Raw genomic sequence first — 12,132 nt, 5'->3', positions numbered from 1 at the left:
GCCAGCCTGAAGCCCGACACCTTCAAGAACCAGCTCCAGGAGCTTTGCATCCCCCAAGACCTGGTTGTGGACTTGGCCAGCGTGGTGTTTGGTAGCCAGCGGCCTCTCCTTGACTCTGTGGCCAGGCAGCAGGGGGCATGGCTGCCCCACATCGCCGACTTTCGGTGGAGGGTGGACGTGGCCATCTCCACCAGCGCCCTGGCCCGCTCCCTGCAGCCAAGCGTCCTGATGCACCTGAAGCTCTCGAATGGGTCTGCCCTCTGCTTTGAGGTTCCCACGGCCAAATTCCAGGAGCTGCGGTTTGCTGTGGCCCTGGTCCTGAAGGAGATGGCCGACCTGGAGAAGAGGTGCGAGCGCAAGCTGCAGGACTGAGCCTCGCCAGTGCCTCCAGTCGCCCAGGCGGCTGTCTCAGATGGGCTCTCCGGAGCGAAGCCTGCCCTTCTGAGAAGGCACTCCAGTGAGGGAGTGTAACCATGTCTTTCTCTAAGTGAAGTAGACAGCTGTGTCTTTCCCTGTTTTTGGAAGTAAAGCAACTGTAAAAAAAAAATACGTCCTCCTGGGTAGGCATCAAACTGCATGCGCCCTCTCCACAGTGGTCGGTCGGTTTTGTTGCCAGGTAAGGGCACCCACTGCGCTGGTGGGCCCACGTGTAGTCTGAGGTTCAGGCCAAGGCCTTTGTGAGGACACAGGCTGTTCAGCCTGTCCTGTGCAGCATCCGAGCTGTTGCTCCTTTGCTCTTGGGAACCCTGTATTTCAGGGTGCACATTTCATTCCCCATCTTAAATCCCTGACCTTAAAGTGCATTCTAGTGGAGGGGGTGTGGGGAGGAATGTGTAATAAAAACAAGCAGTGTAGCCCTGGAGAGGGTAGCTGCTGCAGGAGGTGCAGCAGCCTCCGGACATGGGAGGCAGGGCGGTGGGAGAGCTGGGCTGCACTTTAAATCAGGTCTTGGGGCGGGTCTCCTGAGGACGTGGTTCTTTAGCCAAGAGGAAGCAGGGACACTGCTCAGAGGGAAAGCCTGTGGGCGCGGGGCTGCGGCCAAGTGGGAGGAGATGAGTGGAGGCATAGGGGCAGGCCGAGGGCCTCTCTGGGAACTCGGCTCAACTCTGAGTGAAATGCGTGTGATGAGATAGTCGTGTTAGAGGATCACACCGGATACTGTGTTGACTGCAAAGGGCAGGCTGCAGGATGGGGTGAGGAGTCTGGAGTTGGTGGTGGAGGCGGAGAGGGGAGCGGGGTGTCTTGCGGCTGGGTGGCTCAGGCAGCTCAGACCGCCATAGACTAAGTGGCTTGAACAACAGAAATGACTTGCTCGCAGTTCTGGAGGCTGGGGTCAGCGTGTCAGCATGGTCAGGTCCTGGTGAGGCCTCTCCCCCGACCTTTGGACTTCCCTCTGTGCATGTGTATGCATGTGTGTGTGAATATGTGACAGAGTGTGTGAGCGTGTGTGTGTGTGTGTGTGTGTGAGAGAGAGAGAGAGCACTGTCCTCCTCTTAAGAGGGCACCAGTCCTGTGGGATCAGGGCCCTGTGTTTATGACCTCATCCAACCTTAATCACCTCCCTGAAGGCCGCATTTTTAAATGCAGGCTCAGAAGGGGTTTGGGCTTCAACAATTGAGTGGGAGAGTGGTGGGGAGGGGGGAGCAGGGGCCTCTCCTGGGTGCCTTTAGGGCAGCAGTGTGCAGAGCCCTTGACCAGCCCTGTCCCCTCCGGCATAACTGCACCCCAGGTAGGGGGCCTGGCAGTGTCCCTGCCTCTGTGGTTTGCTCTACCAGGAAACCAGGTCACAGCCTGGTAGGATTAATGGGCCCAAGCATCAGGCAGGAGCTTCCTCTGAAAAATAGTGATTGGGTTTGGGTGCCTACCTGGCACCCTGCCATGTCTGTTGGAAGCCCCTAGCCTTCCCTAGCACCCCTTTCCTGTCCCCACTCTGTGCCAGAACCCATCAAGGGCAGCAGTGTTTCCTCTGTGCTGTTTCCAGAATGCTCCCATGATCTTGATTAATTAGGCCTTTCCCTGAGCGAGGGTCCCAGCAAGTTGGGCCAAAGGGACAGAGAAGAGAAGGTGCCCTGGGGGCTGCACTCAGAGCTGGGGTTTCCTGAGCCACGCCCCATGTGGGGCTCAGTCCTGGCTCAGCCGAGGGCTTCGGACTCCCCGTGTCTGCAGTATCAGCCAGCATCCTGGGCCCTTCTTCCCTGAGGACAGGAGCTGGACTGGGCCATCCTCGCTGCTGCCTAGGCCTGCCCACAAGGACCTGCACTGGAAGCTGAGCACCACGTCTGCCTCAACCAGTGATGGAGACTCTCTTTGCTATGACTTCTTCCTCAACCGTCAGGCATGTGTCAGGAATATGTACTTATTATGATATGTTTGGAAAATCCTAAAAAACAAACAAAACTAAAAAGAACCAGAAAGCTCCTTTGCCCATAGACAGCCGTGGAGAAACCGTCTTGACCAGATTTGAACTTATTCTCTGTGCTGTGTCTGTGTGTTAACACAGCTCTGTTCATTTAACTCTCCCTGAACGTGATGGTCTGTCTACCGGCTGCAGAGCATGCATCCCTTCAGTGGGCATGCTGAGTTTCTCTTGGGCTTGGCAGACAGAGCACCAGAGACTGGGCAGCTCCTAAAACAGCAGATGTTGATTTCTCACAGTGTGGAGGGCGGACGGCCGAGGTTGGGGCCGGCAGGGTCAGGGAGCCGTGGTCCTGGCTGCAGACATCGCTGTCCTCGTGTGGAGAGAGGACACATGAGGGGACTCCAAAAAAAGGGGGGGGGCTCAACCCTCATGACCTGAGCACATCCAAAGGCCCCCCTCCTCACATTTGGCATTAGGTCATTTGACACAAACATTCAGAGCAGAGCAACTTCTGTGTTTCCTTTTTTCCCACAATTAAAAATCACAGTGATGTTATGCAACTGAAAATTATTATACTGAGTGAAGTCAGAGAAAGACATATGATATCACTTACATGTGGAATCTAAAATATCACACGAACACATCTACAAAACACAGACACAGAACACAATTGTGGATGCCAAGGGGGAGGAGGCGGAGGAGGGAAGGGTTGGGAGTCTGGGATTAGCAGATGCAAACTATTATGTACAGGATGGAAAAACAATAAGGTCCTCCTGTACAGCACAGGGAACTATATTCAATATGTGCGTGTGAGTATGTGACTGTGTAAGTGTGTGTGTGTGAGAGAGAGAGCGCTCTCCTCCTCTTAAGAGGGCACCAGTCCTGTGGGATCAGGGCCCTGTGTTTATGACCTCATCCAACCTTAATCACCTGCTCAGCAGGGGGTTTGGGCTTCAACAATTGAGTGGGAGAGTGGTGGGGAAGGGGGAGCACGGGCCTCTCCTGGGTGCCTTTAGGGCAGCAGTGTGCAGAGCCCTTGACCAGCCCTGACCATGATAAATCATGGAAAATGTGTATGTATAACTGAATCACTGCTGTACAGCAGAAATTAGCACAACGTTGTAAATCAGCTGTATTTCAACAAAATTGTTTTAATCACTGATCAATAGTAAGTGGTAAATGGATTTTATGTATTAAGACTGTTTAGAGGTAGGAACAGAGAAGGCAGAACGTGACCATTTTCTACATTGAATCATACCTTGTGTAGCCTTTTGTGTTGGCGTTTTACTTAGCATAGTGTTTAAAAAAAAAAAAAGCGACCATTTTGGTAAAGAATCCACCTGCAATGCAGAAGACAGGGGTTCCATCCCTGGGTCGGGATGGAATGGCTACCCATTCCAGTATTCTCGCCTCGAGCAATGAATGCCAAGGTAGACAGAAGAGCCTGGCGGGCTGCAATCCTGAGTCCCAAAGATTCGGACAGTACCTAACTTCCCAAAGCACGTCCTTGCGCGCCCCCTACAGGCCAGGCCCCGACGACGCAGCCGAGTGGGGAGAAGGAACAGGTGGAAGGAACCAAGTGCAGGCGCTCCACCAGGCTCATGTTAGACCGTTAACTCAAAGGCACCGACATGGTGACGAAGCGCAGAGGGTTGAGTGTTGCCCAGTGACACACAGCTGATGGGGGGACTGGTGGGCGGTTCTCTGCCAGCCTTCCCTTCCTGCCTGCACATCCGCTGGCTTCTCGGGCATGTGACCCTGGTGGCGTGAGGCGCTCCGTGCTGGCTCCCGTCCCCCGAGGCCGCTGGCCCCAGGGTGAGGACACGCGCTCAGGGCAGACGTCCACAGGCTGCGGCGTGTCTGTTTTGCAGGTTAGCATAGCAAAGTTCACTGGTGCAACCAGGAACGAGGACTGGAGTCCAAGCCCAGCCCAGGTGCCCCAGCTCTTAGCTCCGCTGCCACAGAAGGGCCCTATGGCTACGATTCTGTGATTTTAAGGCACATGCTTGGCAGGAACACACACACGGTCCCTTCCTGAGGGACCCTGGAGGAGGACAAGAGCTCTCAACTGAAGCCCACCTCATCCTCTTGGCTGATCTAGCAGGCAGGGGTGCTTTTCTGACCGAGGCTCGGAGCTCCGCGCCTCAGGACTAGGGTTTGCACACTCTTTTGCCTGCCAGGCCACAGAGGCCTTTGTTGCCGTGCTCCCGGCCAGGGTAGCCCCGCTGTCTCCCAGCCAGCCACGTGGGTGTGTCCACCTTGCTCATCTCCTCCCCAGGCCCTGGAGGGTCAGCAGACTCAGTGGGTCTGGGCCCCTCTGAGGCTCCATGTCTATACGTGCTGTCATCTCCACCCTTGAGGGGTCCAGGCTGCTAACTGGGGGTGCAGAGCTCTGCTTGCTCACCTGCTTCTCTCCCTCATCCCCAGAAGGCACCATCTGTGCCTTTTAAGTCACTGGTCAGGAACGCCTGGACCAGAACATTGACCTCCATCCTCGGAAGCTGGATGTGGTGGGCCCTGACTATGTCGACCCCTCGCCTTGGCCTCCAATGAGCTCTTGACAGTTCTAATACTGCCAGCCCCAGGTTGTCCATTTGTGAGCCTTCGTGCTTGTCTCAAGGAGGTGCACACGGGCAAACAGTGACACAGGCATCACTGTACAGAGAGAGAGGTTTTCGTGAGAAGCAGACGATGGGCAGCAGGCTGTTCCTGGGACTGCTGGCTCCTGGCACTGAACGGAGCCAGGTAATGAGGCCACCAGCCTCGAGACCATGCACAGCCTCTGGCCTTACTGTGTGTGGGGACGTAGAGATGATCCAGCTGAAGAAGGTCCCTCCAGCTGTGGGGCACAGGCTTGGAGGCTAGCAGAGGTGGCCCTCCTCACCTGCATTGGGTGTGGTGACCTTTTCTCTAAACAGCTAGAGGATATTTTAGCCTTTCAGGTCATGATTCTATCAGCTCTGCCACTGTAGCTCAGAACAGCCAGAGAAAACAATGAAACCAATGTGCATGATTATATTCCAATAAAATGTCCTGTGGACACTAAATTTTAATTTCACATCACAAAATTTGTTTCAACCATTTAAAACCCATTCTTAGGACTTCCCTGGTTGTCCAGTGTCTAAGACTCCACACTCCCAATGCAGGGGCCCCAGGTTTAATCCCAGGTCGGGGATCAAATCCTGCATGCCATAACTAAAAGATCCTGTGTGCCACCACTGTGACCCAGCACAGCCAAAACCAGAAAAACCATTCTCACTTCCAGGGCCTTGCAAAACCAGGTGGGGTGAGGGTGGCTTTAAATGCTGCACCTCCCTGCATGCCTGTAGGGCTCCCTCAGACTGCAGAGCTAGCCCTGCCCCCATGTCCCCAGACAAGAATAAGACCTTGCAGAGAGCAGATGTTTGACCTTAAGTAGACCTCTGTGGAAACTCTTGGCGCTGGAGCATTTTCTCTTATCTGTGGGCCTCTAAAGCTTCACCTCAAAGCCTGATGCACCTCAAACACAGCATTCATTCAACAAACTTCTCCTGGGCTCTGAGTGCAAGCCACATCCACAAAGGGACACACGAATGTGAAAACCCACTGGGCTCTGCACAGACACCCCATTTTATTAGTGAAGCTTCCAGAATGCTCAAAGTATCATAAAGCTTATCTGATAATGAAGACAAATTTCAGGTCAAAATTATGAGTTTAATTTGTCTCCAAAAGAGAAAGAAATCCAAAGTACTTTAAATCTATTCTATGAGCATTCTAGAAATTCTCTTTGGCCATGCTGGGCATCTTGTGGGATCTAGGGGAAAGCTGAGTCCTGACCACTGGAGTGCCAAGAAATTCCCAGAAATTCTTAAAATGAGTTTACTGTTCCTGAAACCCCAACTGGGAAATACAGCTTGGAAGTAGGATAGAATAGTCCAGAACTCCCACACCTGGCAGGCAGCCCTCTCCTCTCCTCCCAGCGCACACAGAGAAGAAAGAAAGACACTTCTCCGTGCTCTGGGATCTGAAACCCAGGCAGCAGCAGTTTGAATGCAACGTCGTCAGGTGACACACAAATACCACAAACCTTTTTCATGTGGATGCAGCCAAGGAGACTCCTCACCCAATGCTTCTGCAGCCAGTATTCTAGGCTGGAATGTAGGGCTTAAGATTTATTTCTATTGAATTTTTGGTTATCCTGGGACATTTAAGTGAACAAAACATAAGAACAGAGGAAAAATAATACCTCAAAGGCTGGAGGCAGGACTGCCACGCGGTCAGAGGCACCCTGCAAGCAAAGGGCCAGCTGTGTTCCAAGAACCTTTATTTGGTCACACTGAAATCTGATTTCAATATAATTCTCAAATGTCACAAAATAGTCTTTCCCCACCCGCCTCCAACCATTTAAAAATGTAAAAACCATTCTTAGTTCTTAGGCCTGTTACAAGGTAAACGGGGACATGAAGATTCTGAAGGTGATTCAAGCACACATGGACTGTGAGCAGCACCAAGCCCACATGGTCAGGAGCCCTGCCGACTGGCCAGGAAGCAAAACCAGGAGGCTGTCAGATCAGAAGCAGCTGCTGCATTGGCGAAGCCTCCTTGGCTGTCTGTGATTACATTTCTCAGACCTGCATGCATTTACAGACTGACTCCAGCTCAGGTTTTGTGGAGGTCCCAGGCCAGCGTCCTCAGGCTGATCACCAGGCTTCACAGACGTGGGCACAGGCCTGCATTTGGCCCACGGGGCACACAGTGGGCCAGCCCCAACAGGACCATGTTGATTCCGAGTCCAGGTGCTAGAGTGTGTTTAAGGCTGGGTCCTTGGGCCCTTTTTGGCTGGCATGCAAGTGCTGTCAGGAAAGACAAGCATCCTGTGGTGCAGACCCTGGAGTCCAGAGGCCCTGCACCCCTTTGCTCGTCATTACCAGGAAGTGGCCAGGAGGACTCCCTTGTGGGGAGGGCCCATCCGATGACAAACCACTTTCTTAGCACCAGCAGAGGGTGGGGGTGTGGCATGTCCACCCAGGACCTTGATCTTGTCCCACTGTTAGGTGGCTCAAAAGGCCTAAGATATGGCCCACTTAGAGGTGCCCACCTTGCCAGGCTCTGAAGGCAGTGACCACCTGGTTCAGCACAGCAGCTGAGGTGGGGACGTAACCTCTGGTGTCTGTAGAGGTCCCTGCCGTCTTGCACTGACTTTCAGACACAAGTTGTGGGTGAAGCGGGGCGTTACAGCTGCTGCAGATGCACACTGCATGGTGCCCCACCCAGGGCAGGAGCACACCGAAGTTGCAGGTGGGGCAATCCTGTCCCAAGACAGCGCTGCGACCTACACACCTTGTGCCAGGGAAGCAGCCAATCAGGCTGAGCTGCTGGGGGGTTGAGTCCCGTCTACTTGCTGAGAACATCCTGGACTCTACTGTCCCAACCTCTCCAGGCACCTGGAATGGCTGGCACTTGTTCTCGGAGAGAAAACCACAGGCTGCTTCTGGGCTACATCACACAAGGTGAACCTGGGCTTAACACAACCCGTGTGATGTGACCCACCAAGTCCTGTTGCAATAAATCCTCAAGTGACCTCAGGGTCACCTGTTGGACACGGGAGACATGGCCCCTCCATGGAAGACAGCCCTTTGCCCTGTGATTATCGTCAGTGGTGCCAAAGATCGCCAGGTCTCGGGGTGGTCCTGGGTAGCAGCTGGTGACACTCCTCATCCTGAGTCCCCCTGCACAGCCCAGGGCCCTGGGCCATGCGGGAACTACCGCTGCATGTCAGCCTCATCCTGCAGCTCGCAGGCCTTGAGCTGCTCCAGGAGCCGCTCTGCAGCCCAGCCTGTCAGTCAACCAGAGCAGCGATGTTCCCTGCACGTTCCTTTCGCTGGTGACAAGATGGCCACATACTCTGACCACTCGACCCAAGCCGGTCTGTGCTGGCAGAGAAAACCTGAGCAGGAGGTGATGCCAGCAGAGTGGGCTTGCTCACTGGCACCCATGGGCCCTCTGCCCTGGGACCTGTGGCGCCCATTGAGGCCACACCCCCATGCTGATCCTGGTGAGCAGGCGTCTCCAGCACCCATCGGCCTATGCAAAGGCACCAGCTCACGCGTCTGCCTGCAGACCTTCCAGTTCTGGTGGTCCGTGTGGCTGGTGTTTTGAGGGTATGCCTCTGGTGGTGTCCTCGGGGCTGCTCTTTCATTCTTGTAACCACTATAAGACAATGCTCGGGGAGGCCACTGGGTTCTGGACTTACGGCAGGCCAGGGACACTGTCCCCAGGCCTGGGTGCTGCTCCTGGCGTGCCTGCATGGACCCAGCACCTCCCCAAAGAGAAGGGCTGCTCTGCGAGGCATATCCGCTGAGGAGAGCAGAAGGGGAGCCCAGGCACCCCCCCAGCAGCCCTGCACAAACACATCCTTGCTGCAGAAGCCAGTCTGGTACCTGGGGCCTAAGGAAGGCGTCCTGGGTGACTTCTTCCACCCCCTCAGCCGGTGGGGCTGCCGGGGCTCGTCTCACGCCTCGTCCGCAAGGTCCAGGATCATCCCTCTGAGAGCTCAAATGCTACACGTGTCACCCTGATGGAGACACGAGCTTTATTGGAGGGGATAAGGTCAAACGTGCCAGCAGAAACATACACCACGTAGGAATCTCAACATTCCCTAAGAGAGCAATTCTGAATCTTCCCCAGTTTTCTAGATCTTCAGTGTAAAAGATCCCATGTCAAATAAATTAAGGCTGTAGGTTTATTCACATTTATACACATTTGTAAAGGTAAGTGGTCTAGCCCATGTGAATTTTCTGATGCTGAGTAAGCCTTGAGCTCCTATTAAAAGCTTTGCCACATTCATTACATTTGTAAGGTTTCTCTCCAGTGTGAATTCTCTGGTGGATAATGAGATGTGACCGCCACCTGAATATTTTCTCACATTCATTACATTTGTGAAGTTTCTTTACAGTATTAACTCTCCTACGACTCGTGTGGGTGGAAGCCTCCAGGGTGCTCCCGTACTCACGGTACCACTGGGCACGAGTGTGGATCCTCTGGTGCTCGATCAGGTATGAGCTCCGGCTGAAGGCCTTCCCGCACTCGCTGCATCCATAGGGCTTCACCCCGGCATGGATAATCTGGTGCTGGAAAAGGGTGGAATTCTGGCTGAAGGCCTTCCCACACTCACTGCACTTATATGGCCTCTCGCCCGTGTGCACCCTCTGGTGTATTGTGAGCTGTGTGCTCATGCTGAAGGCTTTTCCACATTCGAGGCACTCGTAGGGCTTCTCCCCCTTATGAATCCTCTGATGGTAAATGAGGCTCGAGCTCTGGCTAAAGGCCTTCCCGCAGTCACTGCACTCGTACGGCTTCTCCCCGGTATGAATTCTCTGATGCTGAATGAGGTGTGAGCCCTGGACAAAGCCCTTCCCACACTCATCGCACTTAAACGGTTTTTCTCCAGTGTGAGTTCTCTGGTGGCGAATAAGTCGTGAGCTGCAACCAAAGGCTTTTGAACACTTGTTGCATTTATAAGGTTTCTCTCCAGTGTGTGTCAGTTGATGCTGACTCAGGCGGGAGACCCACCGGAAAGCCTTCCCACACTCGTCACACTTAAATGGCTTCTCAGGAGCATGCATCCTCTGACGTGCACCCAGGCTGGGACTCTCCGGGGTTCTCGGGAGCTCAAGCTTCTCCGCAGCGTGCATCCGCTGGTGCTGAGCTAGGGTTGAGCTCTGGCTGAAGGCCTTGCCGCACTCCCGGCACGGGTAGGGCCGCTCTCCCGTGTGGGTCCTCTGGTGCCTGGCCAGCTGAGACTGCTGGCTGAAGGCCTTCCCGCACTCCCGGCAGCCATAGGGCCTCTCTCCCGTGTGGACCCTCTGATGATGGATGAGGCTGGAGCTCTGCCCAAAGGCTTTTCCACATTCTTCACACCTGTAGGGCTTCTCCCCAGTGTGAATCCTTTGATGCTGAATAAGTTTTGAGCTCAGGCGAAAGGCCTTCCCACAGTCGGTGCACTTAAACGGCTTCTCTCCAGTGTGGATCCTCTGATGCTGAGTAAGCTGTGAGCACAACCTGAAGACCTTCCCACACTCCCTACACTCATATGGTTTCTCTCCAGGAAAGGTACTCAGAGGTCTCCCCTGGAAGCAATCGGATAACTGTTTTTGGCACTCTTGGCATCTGTTGGGTTTCTGCTGGGTATTCACTTCCTGGTGTAGAGCAGCATCTGAAGGAGATCGCAAACTCCTGCCACATACATCGCACCTTCCGAAGGACCACTGACTTTGATCAGGCTGACAACCCAGGCGGCCACTGCTTCCCCACTCACCATGACCCTGGAACTCGTCCTCGGTGAAGGCCTTCCTGGGACCCGTGGTCCCCATGTTCAAGAAGTTTTTATGGAAGAGGGAGCTTGGCTGTCTCTGTGAACAGACTTCAGGATCTGAGGTGTTTCCAAAGCCAGGACTCTGGGGAAAGTTCTGGGGCAAGGTTTTGACCACGACCCCCCCGGATTCTGATTTAAAACTGTCCATGTCCTCACAGGCTTGCTCACCATCAGTCCCAACTGTAGAATCTGAAATGAACAGGAAGCAAATTGCTGCTAATCCCGTGTGCTCAGAGAAAGGAGACTGGGGGGTGGGGGTGCATACCACCCCTGGGACTGAGCCCCCTCCCAGGACAGGCTGTACTGAGCATTTGGAAAGATGCAATGAGAAGTCAATGCCTTTTGACAGTGGTCAAAATCTGGTTCTGTTCATGCTTAATGCATTCATTCAGTTACTATATACCTGGAAGACTCCAAAGAGCCACTCTCCTACATGGAGAAAAGGTCATTTCACAGGGAATGAGTATGAGGAAAAACCCACAAAGAGGCAAAGTGAGCCCAAAAGGGTGGAGGATAAGAGGCAGGGTTAGGGTGCCTGTGAGAGGAAGTAGAGTAAGGAGGAAAGAGGGGCTGAAAACTGAACAGAGGGGTGTTATGTACTGAGAAAAATGAGGCACAAGAGCTGCTAAGGGGCGCACGGGTGAGTCCAAGAGAGGTGGGCCTCAGCTGTCCACCGGGCAGGGTTCTCTCCAGCCGCTGCCAGTCCTGCCCTCTGACTCACACTGCTGCGTCCATCCCTTGCTGCCCTGCCCCTCAGCTTCCAGGTGGCCACAGTGACTACACTGGGCTACGCTGACGCCTCCTTCCTGGGGGTTTCCAGAGGGCCCACCTCCCTGCTTGCCCTCCACATGGAGGGATGGAGGGATGTGGCCACCAGCCAAGGAATACCTGGGGCCACCAGAAACTGGAATAGGCAGGGAGGATCCTCCCCTACAGGTTTCAGAGGGACACAACACTGCTTGTGACTTGATCCTGGACATGTGGTCCCCACAACTAAGGAACAGTACATCTCGGCTGTGGTAAACCTCCAGTCTATGTGCTTTGTTACAGCAGCTTCAGGACACCAACACAGCCCTGGAACTTCATCTGAGAGGCTGGGTCACCCAGACCCCATGAAACTCTGGAGGGAGCATGGCAGTGGCAGGTGAACAGCTGCTCAGAGTCACACGTGTGCCTTTGCTTAATATGAATATTAGTAAAATTCAAACTAACAAAATGTGGTTCAAAAACAAACTGTCTTGCTATAATGCACAGGAGTTCTACGCCCTTGCTTTTCTGTAGTTTAGTCTCTCCTGAGGCTGCCCCATGACTGGCCTACGCCTCTAGGCCCACCCCACAGCATACCCAGCCAGCTCAGCAAAGCTGCATGGACAGCCTCTGGGGTCCCCCTCCAGCTTCCCACCTGAGCCCTTGCCGGGCA

General features: G+C 54.1%; 2 protein-coding genes across 7 annotated transcripts in view; one reads left to right on the top strand and one right to left on the bottom strand.

Annotated features, from left to right (window-relative positions):
* Positions 1 to 3,625, top strand: part of COMMD5 (COMM domain containing 5) — a 4,664-nt gene extending 1,039 nt beyond the window's left edge. The window contains exon 2 of the mRNA XM_010837563.1: positions 1 to 3,625. This exon is cut by the window's left edge and continues 25 nt beyond it. Coding sequence (XP_010835865.1) covers positions 1 to 372 — 372 coding nt within the window. The 3' untranslated portion in view covers positions 373 to 3,625.
* A 3,020-nt stretch (positions 3,626 to 6,645) lies between these two features.
* ZNF7 (zinc finger protein 7) overlaps positions 6,646 to 12,132 on the bottom strand; it is a 9,549-nt gene continuing 4,062 nt past the window's right edge. For 4 of the 6 annotated variants that reach the window (XM_010837558.1, XM_010837559.1, XM_010837562.1 and 1 more), the window contains one exon: positions 6,646 to 10,901. In XM_010837558.1, the coding sequence (XP_010835860.1) occupies positions 9,118 to 10,901 (1,784 nt within the window). In that variant the 3' untranslated portion in view covers positions 6,646 to 9,117. The remainder of the gene's footprint in view (positions 10,902 to 12,132) is intronic. The other 2 variants (XR_825078.1, XM_010837561.1) reach the window with 2 other exon arrangements.

The sequence above is a fragment of the Bison bison genome, unplaced genomic scaffold (assembly GCF_000754665.1).
Source record: "Bison bison bison isolate TAMUID 2011002044 unplaced genomic scaffold, Bison_UMD1.0 scf7180017864078, whole genome shotgun sequence".
NCBI classification, from domain to species: Eukaryota; Metazoa; Chordata; class Mammalia; order Artiodactyla; family Bovidae; genus Bison; species Bison bison.
The sequence above is the reverse complement of the archived record's forward strand: the minus strand, read 5'-3'. Positions and strand labels throughout refer to the sequence as shown.